This window comes from Pseudophryne corroboree, chromosome 1, assembly GCF_028390025.1.
Source record: "Pseudophryne corroboree isolate aPseCor3 chromosome 1, aPseCor3.hap2, whole genome shotgun sequence".
Classification (NCBI taxonomy): Eukaryota; Metazoa; Chordata; class Amphibia; order Anura; family Myobatrachidae; genus Pseudophryne; species Pseudophryne corroboree.
In genome coordinates this window covers 693,020,293-693,044,985 of record NC_086444.1, presented here as the reverse complement: position 1 = coordinate 693,044,985, position 24,693 = coordinate 693,020,293, and the positions used below count along the sequence as shown (strand labels likewise).

The 24,693-nt window shown below is 48.2% G+C and overlaps 1 protein-coding gene across 6 annotated transcripts in view; it reads right to left on the bottom strand.

Moving 5' to 3' along the window:
- JSRP1 (junctional sarcoplasmic reticulum protein 1) overlaps positions 1–24,693 on the bottom strand; it is a 230,221-nt gene that overhangs the window by 23,356 nt on the left and 182,172 nt on the right. For all 6 annotated transcript variants that reach the window (XM_063914783.1, XM_063914786.1, XM_063914781.1 and 3 more), the window contains exon 5: positions 22,183–22,259. In XM_063914783.1, coding sequence (XP_063770853.1) covers positions 22,183–22,259 — 77 coding nt within the window. The remainder of the gene's footprint in view (positions 1–22,182; positions 22,260–24,693) is intronic.

The window sequence follows — 24,693 nt, the reverse complement described above, 5'->3', positions numbered from 1 at the left end:
TACACTAATTTATACTCATTACCGCTGTGTATTTATTTTGTATATAGCGGAATGAATCGCTGCTGCAGATTTACTTTGATTTATGTGAAACCTGTGTGCATCCTTTCATTGAATGTATAACAAAGAAAAAATAATAATAAAGTGAATGTTACGGGAACACATAAAAAAAAGGTTGGCACTTTGGGACTCTCAGCATGGGAGGTGGGAGCCTTCATCGCTAGATTAGTATGGAAGGGGAGACAATTAGCTGCCGGAGGGTACCAACCCCAAGTTTTTGTGACCCCCACAAGGCTCATGGCAAGCGTCGGAACCCATGGTGGGTCTGAATTAACGGGCCCAGTATAGTCTATGGGAAAATGGGTCCACTTTGCGTACTGATATCTCTGGTTCTGGGTGTCCCAGAGACTCAGGACTGGTACCATACAAAAGAGGAGACTCTTGGCTTTCGGGGCAGACCAACCACTAGTTTATGTAACACTGGAAAGGGAAACGGGAAGCAACCGTGTTTCGGGTCCCCTCCAGTTGTCCGCCTAGCTTGCACAGGATGCAGGGTTTCTGGCTAGATAGGAAATACTGCACAGAAATGCTAAGCATGGTAATTTGACATCCAGGAACATAGGGAGGAGTTTTTATCTCTCTCCATTATATTAGAAAAATTACACTTGCCACTGTACGTTACAAGCTGTTCGTGCTAATTAGTACACTAGTAGAACATACTGTACACAGATACTAAGGACAGTGATTTGTCATCCACGAATTTAGGGAGGAGCTATAATCTCTCTCCATTGTAATCTTTCTAAGTATAATGGAGAGAGATAAAAGCTTCTCCCTAAGTTCCTGGGTACCAAATTACCATCCTTAGTATCTCTGTACTCTATGTTCTATTAGGGTACTAATTAGCTCGAACAGCTTGTAACGTACAGCGGCAAGTTTAATCTTTCTATGTATAATGGAGAGAGATAAAAGCTCCTCAGTAAGTTCCTGGATGCCAAATCACCGTACTTAGTATCTCTGTACATTATGTTCTATTAGGGTACTAATTAGCTGTTTGTGCTTGTTCACGGGAACACAAAAAAAAAAGGTTGGTACTTCCTTCCCATTGGTGTTGGTTTATGCCTTAGGGGACTCAGACGCTCACATTTGTAAAGCACGGTATTTTCCACCGCCTCCTGCTAGCCCATCGCCCTTCCCCCCTGGGAGCCTGCACAGATCATGCAGTGGACAGGGAGGGAATTCAGGTCCTGTGCAATACACAAACGCCGAAGATCTACAGTACTGTTTTGCTCACTCAGAATACACTCATTTCTACTCATTACCGCTGTGTAGATGCATTTAGCGTAAAGAATCGCTCCTGCAGATCTACTCTGATTTATGTGAAACTTGTGTGCATCCTTCCATTGGATGTATTAGAGAGAAAACAAAATATTAAAGTGAATGTCACGGGAACACATTAAAAAAAAAAAGGTTGGCACTTCCTTCCCATTGATGTTGGTTTATGCCGTAGGGGACTCGGACGCTCATATAATTGCATTTCAAAGGCACGGTATTTTCCATCGTCTCCCCCTACCCCCATCGCCCTTCCCCCCTGGAAGCCTGCACAGATCATGCAGTAGACAGGGAGGGAATTCAGGTCCTGTGCAATACACAAACGCCGAAGATCTACTGTACTGTTTTGCTCAATTCGTTGCGTCAGAATACACTCATTTCTACTCATTGCCGCTGTGTAGTTGCATTTAGCGTAAAGAATCGCTCCTGCAGATGTACTCTGATTTATATGTAACTTGTGTGCACCTTTCCATTGACTGTCTTACAATGAAAATAAAATAATACAGTATATTATTACAATAAAAAAAAAAAAAAAAAGGCACATCAGGTCTCGAAACCTGGACCCCCAGCGTGGGAGGTGGGAGCCTTCATCGCTAGCCCACAACGCCTCATGAGAGATTCCCAATTTCATGTGTAAAAGTACAGCAAACAGCGCCCGGCCCCCTCCCCATTGGTGTATGCCTTAGGGGACTCAGACGCTCGCATTTGTAAAGCACGGTATTTTCCACCGCCTCCCGCTAGCCCACCATTCCCATTATGCCTTAGGGAACTCAGACGCTCATGTACTGTACATGTATTTTAAAAGCACAGTGTAGGTCACCATCTTTTTCCACCGCCTCCCGTTACGCCTACAGTATTAACATTACAGTCGTCACTGACCAATTGCCAGAGCTGTAGATCAATCCGCCACTATACTGTACGATCGAAAGTACTGGATTAGTGGAGCATTAGCCACCCAGTGGTGGAGATGTGTAATGCATGCTGAGTATCTAGAATCGCCTCAACGCGCCTGCCTGTGATTAAACTCAGCTATCGCCTTAGCGTGACTAAACGTCCGTCTTGGCGGAGAATCGGTCAAGATAAAGGTGGCTACATCTGTACATAGCTAAACTTAAGTGCTATAGTGCTGCATTAACTACACATACAGCTGCTACAGTAAATTCATCATAAAGGAAGTAAATCCTAACTGTAAAAACTCATAATCACAGTCCCCTCCATTCACATAAGAAAAAATGTGCCCCCCCCCATAGATATAAAGAGGAAAAGTATGAGCGGCAAGGGGGCGTGACCTCGTTAAAATGGGCGTGGCTTTGTTAAGATGGGTGTGGCCTCATCTGATCTCATCATCACGGCCACCACACGATAAAAAAAAAAAAAGTCCTCATTTTACACATTACAGTAGGCACGTGAACCCATTTTACACAGCACGGCAGGCAAGTGTCCCCATTTTACACAGCACGGTAGGCAAGTGTCCCCATTTTACACATTGCGGCAGGCACGTGCCCCCATTTTACACATTGCGGCAGGAAAGTGTCCCCATTTTACACATTGCAGCAGGAAAGTGTCCCCATTTTACACATTGCGGCAGGCACGTGCCCCCATTTTACACAGTACGGCAGGCAAGTGTTCACATTTGACACATTGCGGCAGGAAAGTGTCCCCATTTGACACATTGCAGCAGGAAAGTGTCCCCATTTTACACATTGCGGCAGGAAAGTGTCCCCATTTTACACATTGCGGCAGGCACGTGCCCCCATTTTACACAGCATGGCAGGCAAGTGTCCCCATTTTACACATTGCGGCAGGCACGTGCCTCCATTTTACACATTCCGGCAGGCAAATGTCCCCATTTTACACATTACGGCAGGCAAGTGTCCCCATTTTACACATTCCGGCAGACAGGTGTCCCCATTTTACACATTCCGGCAGACAAGTGTCCCTATTTTACACATTCCGGCAGGCAAGTGTCCCCATTTTACACATTCCGGCAGACAGGTGTCCCCATTTTACACATTCCGGCAGACAAGTGTCCTTATTTTACACATTCCGGCAGACAAGTGTCCCCATTTTACACAGTACGGCAGGTGGTGGGAGGGGGGGAGGGAGAGAGACAGAGGGAGAGGGGCTGACTTACATTTGAAGCGGTTCTTCCCGCTCTTCAGCCGCCTCTCCCTCGTCCGCGCAGCGCTGGCCGTCTTGGCTCCCCCTTCTCCCTCCTCCCGAGTGACCAGCTCGGGGGGCGGGGTTTCGCTGAATGACGCAATTGCGTCGTGACGTCACGACGCAAACGCGTCATTCCGCGAAATCCCGCCCCCCGAGCTGGGCACCCGGGAGGAGAGGGGAGGGGGGTTTGAAAGTGCTCAGGAAGTGCCGCGGCGGGCGCCCCGTGCGGTTGCACGGCTCGCCCACCGCAAGAAACGGCACTGGCCATAATCACTGCAAAATAGCATTACCATTGCAACACATAGAAATAGCTGTAAACAGAAAGAGCTATAAACCTAAAAAATAACACAAGTGCCATCCTAAAAACACAGACTGCACTAGAAAACAACAGATACTGGTGGTCATTCAGAGTTGTTCGCTCGCTAGCAGTTTTTAGCAGCCGTGCAACCGCTATGCCGCCTCCCACTAGGAGTGTATGTTAGCTTAGCAGAAGTGCGAACGAAAGGATCGCAGAGCGGCGGTAATTTTTTTTGTGCAGTTTTAAAGTAGCTCAATACCTATTTAGCGCTTGCGATGACTTCAGACTGTTCAGTTCCTATTTTGACGTCAAACACGCCCTGCGTTCGCCCAGCCACGCCTGCGTTTTTACGAACACTCCCTGAAAACGGTCAGTTGACACCCAGAAACGCCCACTTCATGTCAATCATTCTGCGGCCAGCAGTGCGACTGAAATGCTTCGCTAGTCCTTGTGTGAAACTACATCGGTCGTTGTAATAAAACGTCGCGCGTGCGCATTGCGCCGCATACGCATGCGCAGAAGTGCCTTTGTTTGCCTCATCGCTGCACAGCGACCAAAAGCAGTTAGCGATCAACTCGGAATGACCACCACTGACCACCTCGGACCAGCGAATACGGGAGAGTATGTCTCCATCCTGCCCGCATTACTAGTGTGTGAGCAAGATGTGCGAGACCTGCCTACTTTTCCAGGGGTGCTGGGGGCTACCACAAAAAACGGGAGCCTCCCGCAGCTTCCGGCAGAGTAGGCAAGTATGATGCCACCATCAGCACCAGGCAAGACCACACCATTTCACCACCGGTAAAACCGCATATCAAAAGCACATCTATCTCCACCTACATTTCTCTAGCATCCATAAGGGGTATTGGGGAGACTTAGTATGATGGGTATAGACGGGGTCCAAAGGAGCCGGAGCACTTTAAATTTCTTCACTGGGTGTGCTGGTTCCTCCCCTCTATGCCCCCTCCCACAGTCAGTTTAGAAAAAAGTGCCCTCAGGATAGGATGCACAGCTCTGCAGCTCCAGAGCGTTTTCTTCAATTTCTTTGCTTTGACGCCCTTGGGGGCGGGGGATTGGCGGAGCTACCTCAGAGCGGTACCAGCAGCATTTTGGTGCCTTCCTCCTCTTAATGCAGCCACAGACAGCACACACAGCTCTTCCTGCCTCACAAGACACGCTGGAATACTGGTACAGGGTGTAGCAAAGGGGGAGAGCCGCTATTGTACACAATCTGTGTCCTGTACAGGACAGAAATTATTAGCGTTACTGTGATATACTTAGCTTTCAGCCTCACTGGGGCTGTGCAGCTAGGGGAGTGCTGGTGTCTCTCTCTATGCTCTCTATGTGTGTGTCTCCTCTCACATACAGTAAGGGCAGGCTTGAACAGTATTACTGTCTGTGTGTATGTCATTGTGCTTACTGTGAAACATGTGTAAACACAAGCTATGCAGTGTATGTCACACTAGATTCTCTCCCTTATCATCTGATTCTGCTTCATGTGAACAATGCAGCCAATCTTCACAACTCAGTGAGGGGGCTGGGGTAGAGGGTCCAGAGCCCTTCTGGTTAGGGGCTCTTAAGACTATAATGTCTGATATGTCATCACAACTCACTGCTAATGTTCAGAAAACTCAGCTACTAAAACAGGCTGTTACAGACATAGCTGCTAGGGCCGATGTTACACAGCCCCCCCCCCTCCCCCTCCTGCAGCACCACAATAGCGTGGTTTGCCTGCTCTTCTCTCTGATTCAGATGAGGAAATACAGAAGGATGGGGACTCGGGGAGGTCTTGAATCCATTCTGGCTATACGGGACTAGTTAAAGCTCCCTCTAGAGGACGCTGCGTCTTTACACAAAACAAGCCTTATGTCACTTTCCCTGATTCTGCAGAGTTAGATGACTTATTCAAATTAGCCTGGAAAAATCCAGACAAAAAATTCCAAGTGTCAAAAATGTTTTTACGCACTTTCCCATTTACTCCTGAAGGTAGAAAATTTTGGGAGGAACCCCCGGGGGTTGATGTATCAGTCTCTCGACTGTCCAAAAAGGCGGTGCTGCTCCTTTACTATAAAGGATCCTGGGGACAGAAAAATAGAAGCTCACTCAAATCTATTTACATGGCAGCAGGTGTATCGCAGAGGCCGGTCATAGCAGGTTGCTGGATGACCCATGCCATTCATACGTGGGCTACTCAAAATCAGGGGGGCCTCTCTGGGGATATGCCTCTGGTCACCATGGTGACTCTCCTCAAGCACATTCAGGACACTACACGTGTCCTGTGTGACTCACTTAAGGAGATGGGGAATATTAATGCTAGGACTTACGGCAGGGCTTTGTGGTTGCGTCAGTGGATAGTGGACACAGAATCAAAGTGCAGTGTGGAATCCCTCCCCTTTTCTGGGGAATGGCTCTTTCGGGTTGAGTTGGAGACGTGGATTTCCAAAGTCATGGCTGGGAAATCCACGTTTCTCCCCTAAGGGGCCCCGCCGGCTAGGTGTTCCTGCCCGGGGCCATCTGTGCAGTCCTTTCGGTCTAACAGATTTTGATCTAAGGCCAGAGGTGCCTCCAATGCAAATAGAGGCACCAGAGGTAAGTCAAAAAGACCTGCCGCCACTGGCTCTCAGGAACAGAGAACCAGTTCTGCTTCCACTAAGTCCACAGCATGACGGTGCCCACCCACCCCGAGGAGATCTCGAGGTGGGAGCTTGACTGCGTCACTTCAGCCGCATCTGGGAAGGCTCCTGCCAGGATACCTGGGTAAGGGAACTCATTTTTCAGGGCTACAAGCTGGAGTTCGACGGTGCTCCTCCCCAATGTTTTTTCAAATCAAGCTTACCAGCTTTGGAGGATACGCAGGTTACGTTGCAACAGGCCATCCGAAAATTGGTCCAGTCCCACGTCATTGTTCCAATACCGATACCTAGTGTTCATGCTAGGCTGTTTTTGCAGGGCACACAACATCAATTCACACTGTGGGAGAGAGCTTGGGGGAAGACCAGCACCTCCGTAGGTGCTGGGTACGTCCCCAACAGTGACAGTGACGGCAGCCCACGTCCCCTTTAATAGCATCTGTGGCCCGCACCGCCCACTTCAATGACGTAGAATGGTCACGCCCCCTATTTTGCATGGCCACGCCCTTTTCAGATGCGCGCGCGGCGAAGTCCGGTGCCGTGCCCTGACGGATTCCTGGAGTGAACACTACGATACCACAATAAGGCAGGGGTTATTACTCCAACCTGTTTGTGGTACCAAAGCCGGACGGCTTGGTATGGCCCATTTTGAATCCTTAACTGAAGGTTTTCAAGTTCAAAATGGAATCCAAAGGCAGTGATTGCGGGCCTGGAAGAACAGGAATTCCTGGTTTCCTTGGATATCAAGGACACCTACCTTCATATTCCAATTTGGCCACCTCATCAGGCTTATCTGAGGTTTGCCCTGCTGGACGGTCATTACCAGTTCCAGGTACTACCCTTTGGCCTGTCCACGGCACCGAGGGTATTCACGAAAGTGATGGCGGAGTTGATGTTCCAACTCGGGGTCCAGGGGGTCAATGTTGTCCCTTACCTGGACGATCTTCTGATAAAAGCAAGATCCGGGGAGCTTTTATTGCTCCATATCGACGACACTATCCAACTTCTGTCACACCATGGGTGGATTCTCAATCTACAGGAGTTGACTCAACGGCTTCTGTTCCTGGGGATGTTGCTGGTGGCCAAAAGGGTGTTCCTTCCGAAGGACAAAGCGAGACACCTTCAGGAGATGGTCCGCATGGTGCTACGACCTACTCGAGTATCCATACATCTTTGCATCAGATTGTTGGGGAAGACGGTCGCCTCATACGAGGTGATCCAATATGGGAGCTTCTATGCCAGAACATTTCAATTGGATCTCCTGAGCAAGTGGTCCGGTTCACATCTACAGATGCACCGGATGATTCGGCTGTCACCTCAGGCCAGGATTTCCCTCCTGTAATGGCTGCAGTCCTCCAACCTACTGGAAGGGCGGAGTTTCGGGATTCAAGATTCGACCCTCCTCACGACGGATGCGAGTCTGCGAGGATGGGGTGCTGACACCCAAGGTGCACAGTTCCAGGGCAGATGGTCTGCCCACAAAGCCCTCCTTTCGATCAACATTCTGGAACTTCGTGCGATCTACAATGCTCTGCTACAGGCCTCTCCTCTGCTCACTGAGCACACGATTCAAGTTCAGTCGGACAACGCCACAGCAGTGGCATACATCAATCAACAAGGAGGAACAAAAAGCAGAGCCTGCAAGCAAGAGGTGTCAAAAATACTACTCTGGGCGGAAAGAAATGCAAGAGCAATGTTGGCAATCTACATTCCGGGTGTGGACAACTGGGAAGCGGACTTCCTGAGTCGTCACGATCTCCACCCGGGGGAGTGGGGACTCCACCATCAGGTGTTCCAACAGATCATCCACCGGTGGGGATGCCCGCAGATAGATATGATGGCTTCTCGTCTCAACAAGAAGCTTCACTGGTATTGCTCACAAACCAGGGACCCTCAGGCGAGGGCAATGGAGGCACTGACGTCCCCTTGGCCTTACCAGCTGGTCTACCTGTTTCCTCCGATTCTGTTGCTCCAAGGGTGCTCAAGCGAATCAGAGTTCCGGCAATTCTGATTGCCCTGGATTGGCCTCAGAGGGCGTGGCACTCGGATCTTCTGGACATGTCCGTCGAACACCCTTGGCATCTACCACTAAGAAGCAATCTTCTTCAACAAGGACCGTTCGTCTACCCGGACTTACGTTAATTTCGTTTGACGGCATGGAAGTTGAGCGGAACATTCTAGCTCACACAAGGGCCTTTCCAAGAAGGTTATTGCTACCATGGTTCAGGCCAGGAAACCTGTGACGTCAAACCACTATCATCATATCTGGAGAAGCTAGGTCTCTTGGTGCGAGGAATGCACGTATCCACCTGCAGAGACGTTTCTCATGTTACCTGCAGGCTGGTGTGGATGAGGGTTTGCGTCTGGGTTCCATTAAGGTCCAGATTTCAGCTCTCTCCATTTTCTTCCAGAAGAAATTTGCACTGTTGCCAGACGTTCAGACCTTCTTGCAAGGGGTACTCCACATACAACCTCCTTTTGTGCCGCCTACGGCGCCCTGGGATTTGAATGTGGTGTTGGAATTTCTACAGTCCTCCTGGTTTGAGCCTTTGATCATGGTAGAAGACAAGTACCTCACGTGGAAGACAGTGAAGTTACTGGCCCTGGCTTCTGCTAGACGTGTCTCAGAATTGGGGGCCTTATCATGTAAAAGTCTTTTACAAGTACAGAGCGGAGCTCAGGACTAGGCAACAGTTCCTGCCGAAGGTTGTCTCTGCGTTTCACTTGAATCAACCTATTGTGGTTCCGTCCAGTTCTGACACTTCTGCTCCTCCGGAGGCATTGGATGCTGTGCGAGCCTTGAAGATCTATGTCAAGCCAATGGCTCGGATCAGAAAGACGGATTCCTTGTTCGTGCTCTATGACGCGCAGAAAAGGGTTGTCCTGCTTCGAAGCAGTCCATTGCTCGTTGGTTTAGGCTTACTGTCCAACAGACCTATGTGTCGGCAGCCTTACCTGTTCCTAAGTCTCTGAAAGCCCACTCTACAAGATGTGTGGGCTCTTCCTGGGCAGCTGCCCGTGGAGTCTCGGCCTTGAAACTATGCCGAGCTGCTACCTGGTCGGGGAAGAACACCTTTGTGAAGTTCTACAAGTTTGATACCCTGGCCAAAGAGGATAACCAGTTTGGGCAGGCGGTGCTGCAGCAGTCTCTGCACATTCCCGCCGGTTCTGGAAGCTTTGGTATGTCCCCATCGTACTAAGTCTCCCTAATATCCCTTATGGATGCTAGAGAAAATAGGATTTTAATTACCTACCAGTAAATCCTTTTCTCGTAGTCCATAAGGGATATTGCGCGCCCGCCTCAGTGCGTTGACTTTTCTGCAGGTTCTCCGTTATGTGGTTACCTGTTCAGCTGTTGCTGTTATTGTTACCAGCCGTTGCTGGTTGTTATATGTTCGTGGTGTGCTGGTGTTAAATCTCAGCACTCGTTGTCATGTTCCTTCTCTCATATAGGTCCTTTATCCTTCAGGCAGTGTTTTACCTATAACTGCCTGTGGGAGGGGGCATAGAGGGGAGGAGCCAGCACACCCAGTGAAGAAATTTAAAGTGCAACGGCTCCAGTGGCGGAACTAGGGAGCGGTGGGCCCAGGTGCGACAAAATGCTTTGGGCCCCCCCCCCCCCCCCCCCACACACACACACAGACATCCCATCCAAGTCCACCCCCTCACCCCTGGAGAGGATCTGGTGAGGGGGACCTGCTCAGGGCCAGAGAAATGGATACCTAGCAACAGTGCCGTAACTAGACATTTTAGCACTGTGTGCAAGAAACGGCATCGGAGCCCCACCCCTGCATGCTAAACAGGGGCAGTGCGCGCCGCAGGCGCGCGCAAAAATACATAGTGGCGTGGCTTCGTGGGGAAGGGGTGTGGCCACAAAATAATACCAATTCATAAAACGGTACACAGTAGTCTCCATTATTCAAATTACGCCGCACAGTAGCACCACTACACCAGGTAGAGACCCTTTTACACCTTACAGCGGACAGATTCCTTTTTACACATTACAGCAGACAGCGTGCACTTTTTACACATAACGGCAGACAGCGTGCCCTTTTTACACATAACGGCAGACAGCATGCCATTTTACACATAACGGCAGACAGCGTGCCATTTTTACACATAACGGCAGACAGCGTGCCCTTTTTACACATAACGGCAGACCGCGTGCCCTTGTTACACATAGCGGCAGACAGCGTACACTTTTTACACATAACGGCAGACAGCGTGCCCTTGTTACACATTACGGCAGACAGTATCCCCTTTTTACACATAACGGCAGACAGCGTCCCCTTTTTACACATTACGGCAGACAGCGTGCCCTTGTTACACATTACGGCAGACAGCGTCCCCATTTTTACACATTACGGCAGGCAGATTACCCCTTTTTACACACAGCGGCAGGCAGATTACCCCTTTTTACACATAGCGGCAGGCAGTCCCCCATTTTTACACATTGCGGCAGGCAGATTACCCCTTTTTACACATAGCGGCAGGCTGATTCCCCCTTTTTACACATTACGTCAGGCAGTCCCCCCTTTTTACACATTGCGGCAGGCTGATTCCCCCTTTTTACACATTACGTCAGGCAGTCCCCCCTTTTTACACATTGCAGCAGGCTGATTCCCCTTTTTACACATAGCGGCAGGCTGTCCCCCATTTTTACACATAGCGGCAGGCAGGCCCAAGAAAGAAAGAAAGAGAAAGAAAGAAAGAAAAAGAAAGAAAGAAGAATTATACTTACCCTCTCCGCCGGCTCAGGCTCCTCGGTGCAGCCGCGTCAGACGATTCCCGGGCAGTAGAGGAGGTGGAGGACGGAGGTGAAGAAGGGAGCCGCAGCAGCGCTTTGTTACTGGTGGAGGCGCTGCTGCTGCCCCTCTGCTTCCCTATAGGCTGTTCTCGGAAGACAGCCTATAGTGAAGCAGAGGGGCAGCAGCAGCAGCGCCTCCACCAGTAACAAAGCGCTGCTGCGGCTCCCTCCTTCACCTCCCTCCTCCTCCTTCCCCCTTCAGTGCCGCTGCTCCTCTCCTCTCCTCTCCGGGCGGCTGTGCGCTGCGGGCAGCGGTTGCCCGCAGCGCACAGCGGCATGTAATGAGTCAGTTTGACTCATTACATGCTTGGGCCCCTGGACAGAGGCGGGCCCCAGTGCAACGCACTGCTTGCACTGCCGGTAGTACCGCCTCTGAACGGCTCCTTTGGACCCAGTCTATACCCATCGTACTAAGTCTCCCCAATATCCCTTATGGACTGCGAGAAAAGGATTTATCGATAGGTAATTAAATCCTATTTTTTCAGTTTTCCTGTAAACTACTGAACCAAAGTCATTTGGTGTGCACCTTGCTTATACTAATAGTTAATAGCCAAACCTATACAGTTTGCAAACTTGGGCTAGGGCCGAAACTAGAATATTCATCACCCGGGGCAATGCAGTAATCCCCCCTACCCCCCCGTCAAAAAAACAGCAACCCACAAACCAAAAGAACAACAAAAACAGACCCCGTCAGGCTAAAATAGTCAGGTTATCAAAAAAATTTACAAAAGGGTGATACTATTTAACAATATACCCCTGTGTGCCCCAAATGCCCTAAGCGTCACATGTACTCTCAACAGCATGTTCCACTACATCCCCCCGTGTCCCCCCATGCATTGCACTATATCCCTGCACTATGGGGGTCATTCCAAGTTAATCGCTTGCTAGCAGTTTTTAGCAGCCGTTCAAACGCATAGTCGCCGCCCACGGGGGAGTGTATTTTCGCTTTGCAGGAGTGCGAACGGCTGTGCAGCAGTGCACCTGCAAACACATTTTGTGCAAAACAAGACCAGCCCTGTAGTTACTTATCATGTGCGATGATTGCTGCGACGAGTGACACGGTAAAGACGTCAGATACCCGCCCAGCAAACGACCGGCCATGCCTGCGTTTTTCCAAACACTCCCAGTAAACGGTCAGTTGCCACCCAGAAACTCCCACTTCCTGTCAATCTCCTTGCGTTCGACTGTGCGTTTGGAATCATCGCTAGAACCAGTGCAAAACCACAAAGGACTTCGTACCTGTACGACGCGCGTGCGCATTGCGGTGCATACGCATGCACAGATTAGCCATTTTTTTCACTGATCGCTACGCAGCGAACAACAGCAGCTAGTGATCAACTCGGAATGACCCCCAATATCATAACACTTCATCACTGCCCTATATTCCCCTATCCACTGCACTACATCACTATACTACACCCCCTATAGGCTGAACTACATCACTACACTACATACCCCTATACACTGCACTACATACCCTATAAGCTACACTACATCACTACACTACATGCCCCTAAACACTGCACTACATACCCTATATGCTACACTACATCATTATACTACATGCCCCTATACACTGCACTACATACCGTATATCAGGCTTTTTCAACCAGTGTGCCATGGCACACTAGTGTGCCGCGACCAGTTGCAAGGTGTGCCGCGGAGCCAGAGCCGCTTTGTGCACCTTCAGAGTGAACTGTTGGCCCGAGCTCTTCTTAGAGGAGCTGCCGTGCTCCGGACATGACCTATGCCTTGAAGATGCGGCGGTGTGATATCCTAGGTCATGGCCGCCGCTTCTCACCACCCAGTGAGCCCACCCTCCTGCACACACATCTTCCAGTTCCCGCCTGCATCCACAGCTTTCCTTGCCCACCCACATCCACAACTGCCCGACCGCCTGCTGTTCAGTATACGCAGCACTCCACTATGGACAACCCCCGCCACTGAGGGACAGGAAGGAGGACAGCTGACCGGTAAGGGTTAATATTTGTTGTTTTATTTCTCCTGTAGGGAACAATAGGACTTATGTGGGGAGAATAAGGATTTATGGGGGGAACAATGTGAATAATTTATGTGGGGAGCAATGTTTTTTCTGTGTAGGTTAATGTATGTGTGGATTTCTTTTTTTATTGTGAGGGCCAATGTGTGTTTTTTTGTTTTGTTTTTCTGTGGGGAACTGATGGTGTGCCTTGGCAATTTTAAAATACCGTTCAGTGTGCCGCGGGTAAAAAAAGGTTGAAAATCACTGCTCTATATGATACACTCCATCACTACACTACATCCTCTTATATGCTACACCACATCAGTGCACTACATGCCCCTATATACTGCAATACATTACTACACTACATACGCTATATGGTATACTATATCCTCTTTTAAGCTACACCAAATCCCCCCATCTGGGAGGCAAAGCAGAGGTTGACACTGCTAACTGCGAGCAGAGTGCCGATAATAAAGTCTGACTTTAAACTCACCACAAAGCTGCTGTAGTGATACCTGGTGAGAGTTGGAGGTTGTGCAGTCTCTTAGTTTCCACTGTCTGCACCTGTTAACAAGCAAAAGCCTGGGGCTTCATGTCCTCTCAATGGCATGTAGCCGGCAGCTTGCTATCGGTTGGTGCTGGGCAGGCAGCTGGGATCATAGACTGCTGAAAAATATAGCTTCCACGGTGCACCGCACACTAGTCGCAGCACTGCATGGCAAAGAAGAGTGTTTAACACAGTAGCTGGCATAGGAGAGATCCCAGGTACTGGAGCTCACCCGTACAGCGTTGGAGCCAGCTGCGGGCAGACAGGTGGGCCTGAGACACTGCCCTGGGAGCAGTCTGCTGTCTCACTGGAGCAGCACAGCACTGCCGGTAAAAAAAAACCCTGCTCCTCTGCAACTCCTCTGCACCCCCTCAAATCCTGCACCCGGGGCGCATGCCCCCTTAGCGTTACAATGATAAGAAGCTCTAAGACTGCTCACATCATGGATCTGAACTACATTGCTTTCTCAGATACATGCTAGGCTCTGGTTGAGTGTGTAAAAAATGAATTGTAATTCTGGTGCATCAGCCTTGCTCCCTCACCTCAGTATAACAATACAGGCCATGTGGCTTTCCCACTATTAAGAAACTACAATTTACAGCCAGCTGGGAAACATTACCATAAGCCTCATTTAAAAAAACTCCAGAAGACAAAAAAGATCTCCTTATTTTTGTCACTACATTTGATTTCCCCTTTCTAAGGCTAGCGTTCGATCCTGGCTCTATATTTAGAAAGTGAAAGCTACATAAAAAAGCAAACACACAGCAAGTTCTAATGTTGTGTAATAAATTGGGCAACAGCTAGAGGGAGGTCCGAAAATAAAAAATAATAGCAAAGAAAATAAGAAGTTGGATTATATAAGAAAACCAAAAAACACTTCATAAAATGATGAATAATGTATTTAGAAGAAAACAGGCCGTGTCCATATCAGTCATGCATCATTAAATGTTGGTCGTCAGTAAAAATATACATTATGGTAAGAACTTACCGTTGATCACGGTATTTCTCCTAAGTCCACAGGATCCACGGGATAACATTGGGATATGATGAAGCGACAGCGGATTTGCACCAATCGATCAAAGTTTTTTTTACCTCCCAGCATGCAACGGGCCCATCTATATATCCCCGCCTCCTGGCTCAGACAAATCAGTTGTTTTCCCAAAGCTTAAGGGAGGAGCATCATGGATAGCCCTAATCAGGCGAGAAGAACACACATGCACACCCTTCCGTACAAGAAGGAAGAGGTTAGTGAGTAAAAGGATCCTCAAATCAGGTGCGTCAGGGTGGGATCCCTGTGGATCCTGTGGACTTAGGAGAAATACCGTTATCAATGATAAGTTCTTACCATAATGTATATTTCTCCTGCAGGGTCCACAGGTTATCCACAGGATAACATTGGGATGTCCCAAAGCAATTTAGTTGTGGGGACGCTCCTGATTGGACAGGAGAATCCTTCGCCCGAATTCAGCGTCCTGAGAGGCAAAAGTATCAACGGCATAATGTCTAATGCACAGGTTCTCAAACTCGGTCCTCAGGACCCCACACACTGCATGTTTTGCAGGTCTCCTCACAGAATCACAAGTGAAATAATTTGCTCCACCTGTGGACCTTTAAAATGTGTCCGTGAATAATGAATACACCTGTGCACCTGCTGGGTTACCTGCAAAGCATGCACTGTGTGGGGTCCTGAGGACCGAGTTTGAGAACCACTGGTCTAATGAATGTGTTAATGGAAAACCATGTGGCTGCCTTACATATCTGTTCTGCTGAAGCACCACATTGTGCTGCGCATGATGGACCTACCTTACGAGTAGAGTGAGCAGAGACATTATCCAGAACAAGGAGATCAGCATGAGAATATGCTTCTGAAATAGTATCCAAAGCCACCTCGCCAGTGTCTGCTTATCAGCAGGCCATCCTCTCTTGTGAAATCTGTAGTGAACGAAGAGATAATCTGTCTTTCTGATAGCAATGGTACAATCCACGTAGATCCTTAAGGCACAGACCACGTCCAGCGATGCATCTCCCGCAGAAAGGCCCGGTTCCTGGAAAACCGGTACTACAATTTCTTCGTTAAGGTGAAATTTAGATACCACCTTAGGAAGATACCCAGATTGAGAACTGTTCTATCTGGATAAAAGATCAGAAATGTAGGACGAAATAACAATGCCCCTAAATCTGACACTCTTCTAGCTGACACCATGGCCAATAGAAAGAGAACTTTAGCTGTCAACCATCAACACTTTATTAAGTGGTTCAAATGGGGCCACTTGAAGGGCCTTTACTACTAAACTTAAGTCCCAAGGCACTGTAGGAGGAACAAAAGGAGGTTGAATGCACAGCATTCCCTGGAAAAAAGTATGCACATCCTGTAAGTTGCCAATTTTCTTTTGGAACCATACAGTCAATGCTGACACTTGCACTCTCAAGGAAGCCACCTTCAAACCTTTATCCATTCCTGCCTGAAGGAATGCTAAGACCCTGGAAACTCTGAAAGACCAAGGGTCCATTTTCCATTCACTGCACCAATGAATATAGGTTTGCTATATTCGGTGATAAATTTCTAACTGAAGAAGATTTCCTTGCTCTGAGCATTGTTTGAATTACCTATTGTGAGAATCCTCTTGACTTCAGGATAGAGGTCTCAAGAGCCATACCATCAAAGACAGTCGATCCAGATGTCTATGATAACAAGGACCCTGTATCAGTAGATCTGGACATTGAGGAAGCAGGAATGGAGCATCCATCAACATTTTCTGCAGATCTGTGTACCAATGTCTTCTGGGCCAAGCCGGAGCTATTAGTATCACGGCACCCTTTCCTTGCTTAACCATTCTCACCACCCTGGGTAATAAGGTGATTGGAGGAAACACATAGGCCAGATGAAAGTCCCATCTCACCGACAGGGCATCCACAAAGATCGCTCTGGGATCCTTTGTTCTTGACCCGTATGTGAGAACTTTGTTGTTCTGACGGAACGCCATGAGATCTATCTCTGGCAACCCCCACTTGTCGACTAGAGTCTGGAAGACCTCTGGGTGTAGAGCCCATTTGCTTGCCTGAATGGCGTGTCGACTGAGAAAATCCGCTTCCCAGTTTAGGACTCCTGGAACGAACACTGCTGACAAGGCTGGATGATGAAGTTCTGCCCACTTTAGTGTGTGACTTACCTCCTTCATCGCTTTTCGGCTGCGAGTTCCTCCCTGATGGTTGAGGTATGCTACTGCCATAGTGGATCTGAACTGGTTTTCCCCGAAGGATGTCCTTTGCCTGAATCAGTGCCATGTATATGGCCCGAAGTTCCAATATATTTATTGGCAGGCAACCTTCTTCCTTGGTCCATTGCCCCTGGAAACAAAACCTTCCTGACACTACTCCCCAGCCCTGGAGACTGGCATCTGTTGTCATAATTTCCCAATCTGATATCCAAAAAAGTCTCCCTTTGTCCAGATGGGATGTTTGTAGCCACCAGGCTAACGACCTCCTTACTTCCACCGTAAGGACCAGAAGTCTGCGTTTTTATCATCTGATGAAACCTATTCCATTTGGCAAGGATCAGATGCTGCAGAGGCCTCAAGTGGAACTCAGCATACTCTACCACGTCGAATGTTGACACCATTAATCCCATTACACGCATTGCTCCGTGAATGGATACCCTTTGACTGTGTAGCAGCTCCTGAATCCTTGACTGAACTTTGGATATCTTGTTCAGAGGTAAAAATACTCTTTGAAGGCTTGAATCCAGTACAGCCCCAAGTGAGTCATCCGCTGTGACGGAACCAGAGACGTTTTTGCCCAATTTATGAGCCACCTGTGCTTCTGCAGACATGTTATTGTCTGTTGCAGATGACACAGGAGCAATTCCTGAGACTGTGCCAGGATTAAAAGATCGTCGAGGTATGGAAACATTGTTATCCCCTGCTGGTGGAGATAAGCTGCCATTACCACCATAATTTTGGTATATACTTTGGGAGCTGTGGCTAACCCAAAAGGTAGGGCCTGGAACTGAAAATGCTGTTGGAGGATAGCAAACCCGAGATAGCGCCGATGGGATAGTGCTATAGGAACATGTAGGTAATCATCCTGGATATCCATGGATACCACATAATCCCCTGGCTCCATGGCCAAAATGATGGAACGTAAAGTCTCCATGTGAAACAGAGGTACCCAAATGTACTTGTTCAGCACTTTGAGATAGAGTATGGGCCGGAATGACCCATTTGGCTTCTGAACTAGAAACAGGTTGGAGTAAAAACCCTGTCCTCGTTGTGCAGGAGGAACTGGAATGATTACCCCTGACTGAAGCAATTTCTGAACTGCCTTTTGCAAAGCCCTGGGCTTCATCTCTACCCGAACGGGCTGGTACAAAAAACCCTTCAAGGAGGGTGTTTCTTGAAGGCAAATGTATAATCGAGAGATACCGCTTCCTGCACCAAGGCATCTGTTGTAGACTGCTGCCAGATCTGAGAAAACTGAAGAAGTCGGCCCCCCACCCTGGAATCCCCCAGGTGGAGGCCCGCACCATCAGGCTTATGGCTTATTTTCTGTTTTACCAACCGGTCCTCTGGTAGCCTAATGCTTTTTAGTCTTACCAGACTTGTTGTATTGGGGCTGTTTGCCATCACTTTTCCCTTTAGCTTTTCCTTGAGACCGAAAGGGCCGAAAAGCTGGAACTTTAGGTTTGAATTTGTATGTGGGAGGAAACTTTACTTTCTTGGAGTCTGCTTCTGACTCCAAAATATCTGTCAATTCTTAACCAAAAAGAATATCTCCAGAGAAAGGTAAAGACTCCAAAACCTTTTTAGATTCTGAATCAGCTTTCCATGCACGTAGCCAAACTGCTCTGCGAGCGGCTACTGTTGAAGCTGATGCCCTGGAGGCAATTGTACCCATATCCAAAGCTGCTTCTTCCAAGAACATTGCAGCCTGTTTTATATGTGCCATATGGGATTTTTGCTCTCTAGATGCCATTGAAAGATCTCCTTCCAATGCATCAGCCCTGGCAGCCACTGCTTTTGCAATCCAAGCTGAAGCCATGGCTGGTCTTATGACTGCCCCATACAGGGAAAAAATGTTTTTAAAAAAACCATCCACTCTCCTATCCGTGACATCATTTAATGATGTTGAAGGCAGAGGTAATGTAGATTCACACTAATCGAATAACATGCATATCTACTTTGGGGGCCACCTCCCTCTTTAAACAATCCCCAGCTGGAAGAGGATAATTGGAATTCCATTTCCTAGGATTTCTAAACCTCTTACTGGGCATAGCCCAAGCCTCTTCCATGATTTCGGTCAGCTGATCTGACCCAGGAAACTCAGTCTTAACTGTTTTGGGACATTTAAACACAGGTGCCTTGGATTTTAACATAGGCTCTGCTGATTCTTGAATGAATGGCTTTCATTGCCTTAATTAACTCAGCTATGTCCACTGAGTTGAGGCCTACCTCATCCTCTTCGTATGCAGAACCAGATCTTAATGAGCCTTCATCCTCTGATGAATCCTCATCTGAAACATGTATAGACTGTGAAGATTGAGATTTACTTACAAATGGCTTTTCAACCTGTTTCTTTTGAGAGGCTGCTGCTGCTGGAAGTTATAAACCGCAGGTGGAAAGCTGCATGTAAGGGTTAATCGTGTAACCTATTCCTGGTACAGAAGTTGGAATTATCCGCTCAGCTATACTGGATGTTTGTGCAAACATAGCCCAAGGGGGATCAACCTGCACCTGTATCTGCCTTGTACTATTCAAGAGACCTTGGTGAAAGCTAAAACAATTTGCACACAAACCATCCTGAACCAGATCTTGAGAGGTTAGCCCAGCTTTGCAAGACAAACATGATATGAGTGTTGGTATTGCTGTGAGTGTATCTTCCTCCCCTTTACCGCTCTTAGACATGATAAATAATCAACACTTACACAGTGTACTACACAATTTGTCACTGTGATCACTTTAAGACTCGTTCAAGTGACATACAATCAGACCCTACCCAGCTATACACCAGCATTGAGGATCGAAAATAGAAAAAAACTGACAGAATTATAGTTAAATCAGCAATAACACTAGCAGTCACATGCTATACATTAGTATAATAAGCAATATGAGCACAAAATCAACTACGGATACATTTCAAGTATGCAGGAGAAACATATTACTGCATTACTTTATAAAAGTTTTAACCGTATTCAGACGCGTAGCGAAAGAAACCACACTAATATTATCAGACTCATATGCATTATGCACTTATCCAACTATTCGTACTCAAAAGGTAGATAGAGACTTAGTGCTGTATAGCCCATACAGGGGCATAGCTAGACTTTTGTGGGCCCCATAGCAAAATTTTGAAAGGGCCCCCAGCATTCCGCAAGAAAGTGAGGGGATTTGGAGTCAGGAAATCAGAGGGGGAGGTGTCTGGGGCAGGACCAGACAGACACAGTGTGTATATATATACACACACACAGTATATATCATTAGAATGTTTGCACAATACAAATAAACATAAAAACACCCCACTGGGCTGGAGGGGGTTCTAGGTTCTACACACACACACACACACACACACACACACACACACACACACACACACACACACACACACACACACACAGACACATTGTACCGGGTCCAGTGTGCCTGTGTGCCCCCCCCTTCAACGACAAGGGGTAATTAATTTTTTAATATAAATATAATAATTTATTTCAGACAGTACATGCCCCCCCTCCCCGTCTGCAGCAAGTGGCTATGTATGACTTGTACAGTATGTAGTAAAGCACATCTGTATAAGCATCTCCCTTTGCTGCTCCCCCTCCCTCCCTCTGTCCGTGGGCAGAATCAGCGAGGCAGGAGGCTGTAATGTCTACCCGCACACAGCAGCTCATGGACCCGTCCGCCCTTCCGCTGTGTGTGGGCTGACAGTCTCCCGGGAGCAGCAGCCGCAGCTTCGTGAGGGGAGACAGCTCTAAGCTCTTGCTCTCCGTCTCTCCACTGACAGCCTGTCAGACACGCCCCCCGCATGGACACGCGCATACAAAGCTCCTCAGCGGCAGGGGTTGCTGCAGGGAGCGTGTGTCGTCTGGCGTTCCGGACTCTGGTCCGGTACGGCTTTCACCGGATCCTGGAGGAGCGCAGGGATCCCGGCACTGAGCGACGCATTGCGGCCTGGGAGGTGGAGAGGAGATCGCGGGGAATATACAGCATGGCACCCGGCCACCGGTACAGCAGAAGCTCCTGCTCCCCGCGCTCTGCGGTACGCGCACACCACACAGGCAGGGAGAGGAGCAGGATTCAGAGCACTGTAGTGCAGCAGCGGCAGCGCATCTAACTTGGTGTAGGGGAAGCGGCAGGTCTCGGGCCCCTGTGACAGCCTGGTCCCCATAGCAGCCGCATCCCCTGCACCTATGGTAGCTACGCCACTGAACCCATACTCAGTACAGTGGGATACAGGGAGACTTACCCCGCTTCCAGGATCGATCAATACGTCTGCGAACTGAGTGGATCCAGACGCTATTAGTGTACAATGCTCCCTGAACCTATATTTATTTATTTATTTATTAACAGTTTCTTATATAGCGCAGCAAATTCCGTTGCGCTTATTGAACACAGACGCCCAAATGAACACTGATGCACCAGTCACACAGCCGCCTATGCTGCGACTGGGTCCATTAGTACACAGCATCTCAGATGGAAGCGGTTAAACAGTTCATGGCGGGAGACTCGGAGGAAACTACTCATGATCTGGGGGGAGGGGCGACTGGGAGAGCGTCTGACTCTGTTGACATCAACCCTAGGGATCGCGGCCTCGTGGTACTCGTGGAGCCTATAATCCATAAGGGCTAGCACTGGTGCACCCGAGGTGGCAGCCGCGTCAGCGACTGTTTGGTAGTCTCCTCCCAAAGCAACGCGGCTGTGTTCTTATTCCCCCTCTAAGCGGAACCGATGCCTTACCTCCTCCCCGTGCTCCGGCCACAGCCTGGTAACGTCTGCTGGAACTGCTAGTATATCCAACACAGATGCCAGCCGAAACAGCACTGTACTCGTGGGTAAGCGCTGTTGCGGCCCGGTGGAGAGTTGTTGGAGCGACTCTTTCTAAGGTACGTATAAGACGCTTTTTAGAAAGATCACTCAAAAAAAATAGTAAGACTATAAAAATAAAATAAGAAAGCTTATGGCTTCTAAAAACCAGCAGCCCATTGACCATGGTCCGGCTCCTGCTGCACCAAACAAAAAACTGATTTGTCTGAGCCAGGAGGCAGGGATATATGGATGGGCCCATTGCATGCTGGGAGGCTGAAAAGCTTGACCGACTGGTGCAAATCCTCTGTCGCTTCATCATATCCCAATGTTATCCTGTGGACCCTGCCGAAGAAATACATTTTTGAGGATAATCAACTATAGATGTGGTCCTCAATACCATGAGCTCTGTTCTTACCAGCTGGTCATTTGGATTAGGTGGTGTCCAAGCTTCAGCTTCTATTTCTGCTAAGTTATCATCTGAGTCAACAGCATCTGAGGAATACATCATACATGTGTTTACTAAACGGAGATAAGATAGCACTGATTTTTCATCTTTTCTGTAGTTTCTCTTTTGACTACTCCTAAAAAGAGATGCTCGAAAAAAATCTAACCCATTCAAAGTCCCATAGAATTTGGCCAGTTTAGGGGTCTGAAACTTGTTTACAGTATGATCATGACATTAAACTGAATCTATTTTGCAAATGTAAGTTTGTGTCTTGCAGTTGTCTTTGAGGTTTGAAGTTCACATTGGCATACCTCCCAACATGACCCTCTCCAGGAGGGACAAAATGCTCTGCTTCTGGACTTTTCTCCTAATTTCTGATTGCTGGCACCTGTTTTGAACACGTCAATGGATAAGAAAGGTGTTTCACCACAGGTGATGGCAATCATACAGTAAGAGGGAAGTCCAGGAGTAGCGCATTCTGTCCCTCCCGGAGAGGGTCATGTTGGGAGGTATGCATTGGAAAACTGTTAGGGTGGGTACAAACTAGAATGATCTTTGACCGATATTTTGCTTCCGGCCAAATCAGAACAACATATTGGCCAGATCATTCAGTGTGTATGCCCTATTTGCGCACTCCCATGGTTGCATGCAATATCCAACATCGCGTCATCGTCCCCTGCATCACGCACGTGTGTATGCACTTGTCGATGCAGGGAACCATTGCCTGCCGGATCGGGCAGCTACACACCATTCTCGTATGAAGATGGCCTTAGTAATACCATTTATTAAAGCAGTGGTTCTCAAACTCGGTCCTCAGGACCCCACACAGTGCATGTTTTGCAGGTAACCCAGCAAGTGCACAGGTGTATTAATTACTCACTGCCACATTTTAAAAGGTCCACAGGTGGAGCTAATTATTTCTCTTGTGATTCTGTGGGGAGACCTGCAAAACATGTACTGTGTGGGGTCCTGAGGACCGAGTTTGAGAACCTGTGTATTAAAGCCATTATATTTCAACAAGCTTGTTCAAGCTTAGAAATGTTTAAACCAGCTCAAACACGGTCAAATTATATCTAAGGTTTGAGAATTTCTGTCAACTTTTTCAGAGTTAGAACCAATTCAATTAAACTGGTTTAAGAACCTTTTTTTTAATCAATTTTGAGCATCTTTACTGAAATTTGCCCTGCTCTAGGACCTCAAACTTTTTGCAACTATGAAGTTCAGCCAAGTCGATTTTGTGCTTTGCAGTTTTTAGTTCAGATTCAAGATTTGAAGATACTGTAACATTGAAAAGCTGTTTAATACACTCATGCCTTGGAGAGGCATAAAGCAACCAATCAGCTCCTGTAAATTCAAAGGGGTATATGCAATTGCCGGCGAATCGCGGAAATTTTTCGCCCGTTTTTTAATTCAACCGTCGAATTCCGGCAAGTGGGTGCCGAAATTCAACATATTCTTCAATAAAAACGGATTCGACAGTCCCGCTGTCGAAAAACGGCCGATTTGACGGATTTTGATCCGATTTTTAAAAAACGGGGAAAAACCCGAAAAAAAATTGCGTGGGGTCCCCCCTCCAAAGCATAACCAGCCTCGGGTTCTTCGAGCCGGTCCTGGTTCAAAAAATCCGGGGGGAAAAATGACAGGGGATCCCCCGTATTTTTAAAACCAGCACTGGGCTCTGCGCCTGGTGCAAAAAATACGGGGGACAAAAAGAGCAGGGGTCCCCCGTATTTTTTACACCAGCATCGGGCTCCACTAGCTGGACAGATAATGCCACAGCCGGGGGTCCCTTTTATACAGCGCCCTGCGGCCGTGGCATTAAATATCCAACTAGTCACCAAGGGCTGCGGATGGGGGGCTGATAGCCTAGAGAAAATTGAAAGAATATTGTTTTTTTCCAGTAGTACTACAAGTCCCAGCAAGCCTCCCCCGCAAGCTGGTACTTGGAGAACCACAAGTACCAGCATGCGGGAGAAAAACGGGCCCGCTGGTACCTGTAGTTCTACTGGAAAAAAAATACCCAAATAAAAACAGGACACGCACACCGTGAGAGTAAAACTTTATTTCACACATGTCGACACACACACATACTTACCTATGTTCACACGGCGACCTCTGTCCACTTGTCCAAGTAGAATCCACGTGTACCTGTGAATAAAATTATACTCACCTGATCCAGTGTCCAGATTATAATCCATGTACTTGGCAAAAAAAAAAAACGAACACCCGGACCAGGCGGACTGAAAGGGGTCCCATGTTTACACATGGGACCCCTTTCCCCGAATACAGAGACCCCCCCGTGACTCCTGTCACAGAAAAGTCTCTTCAGCCAATCAGCGAGCGCAACGTCCTGGCACTCTGCTGATTGGCTATGCGCGTCTGAGCTGTCAGACAGCGCATCGCAAAGCCTCTCCATTATATTCAATGGTGGGAACTTTGCGGTCAGCGGTGAGGTCACCCGCGGTCAGCGGCTGACCGCGG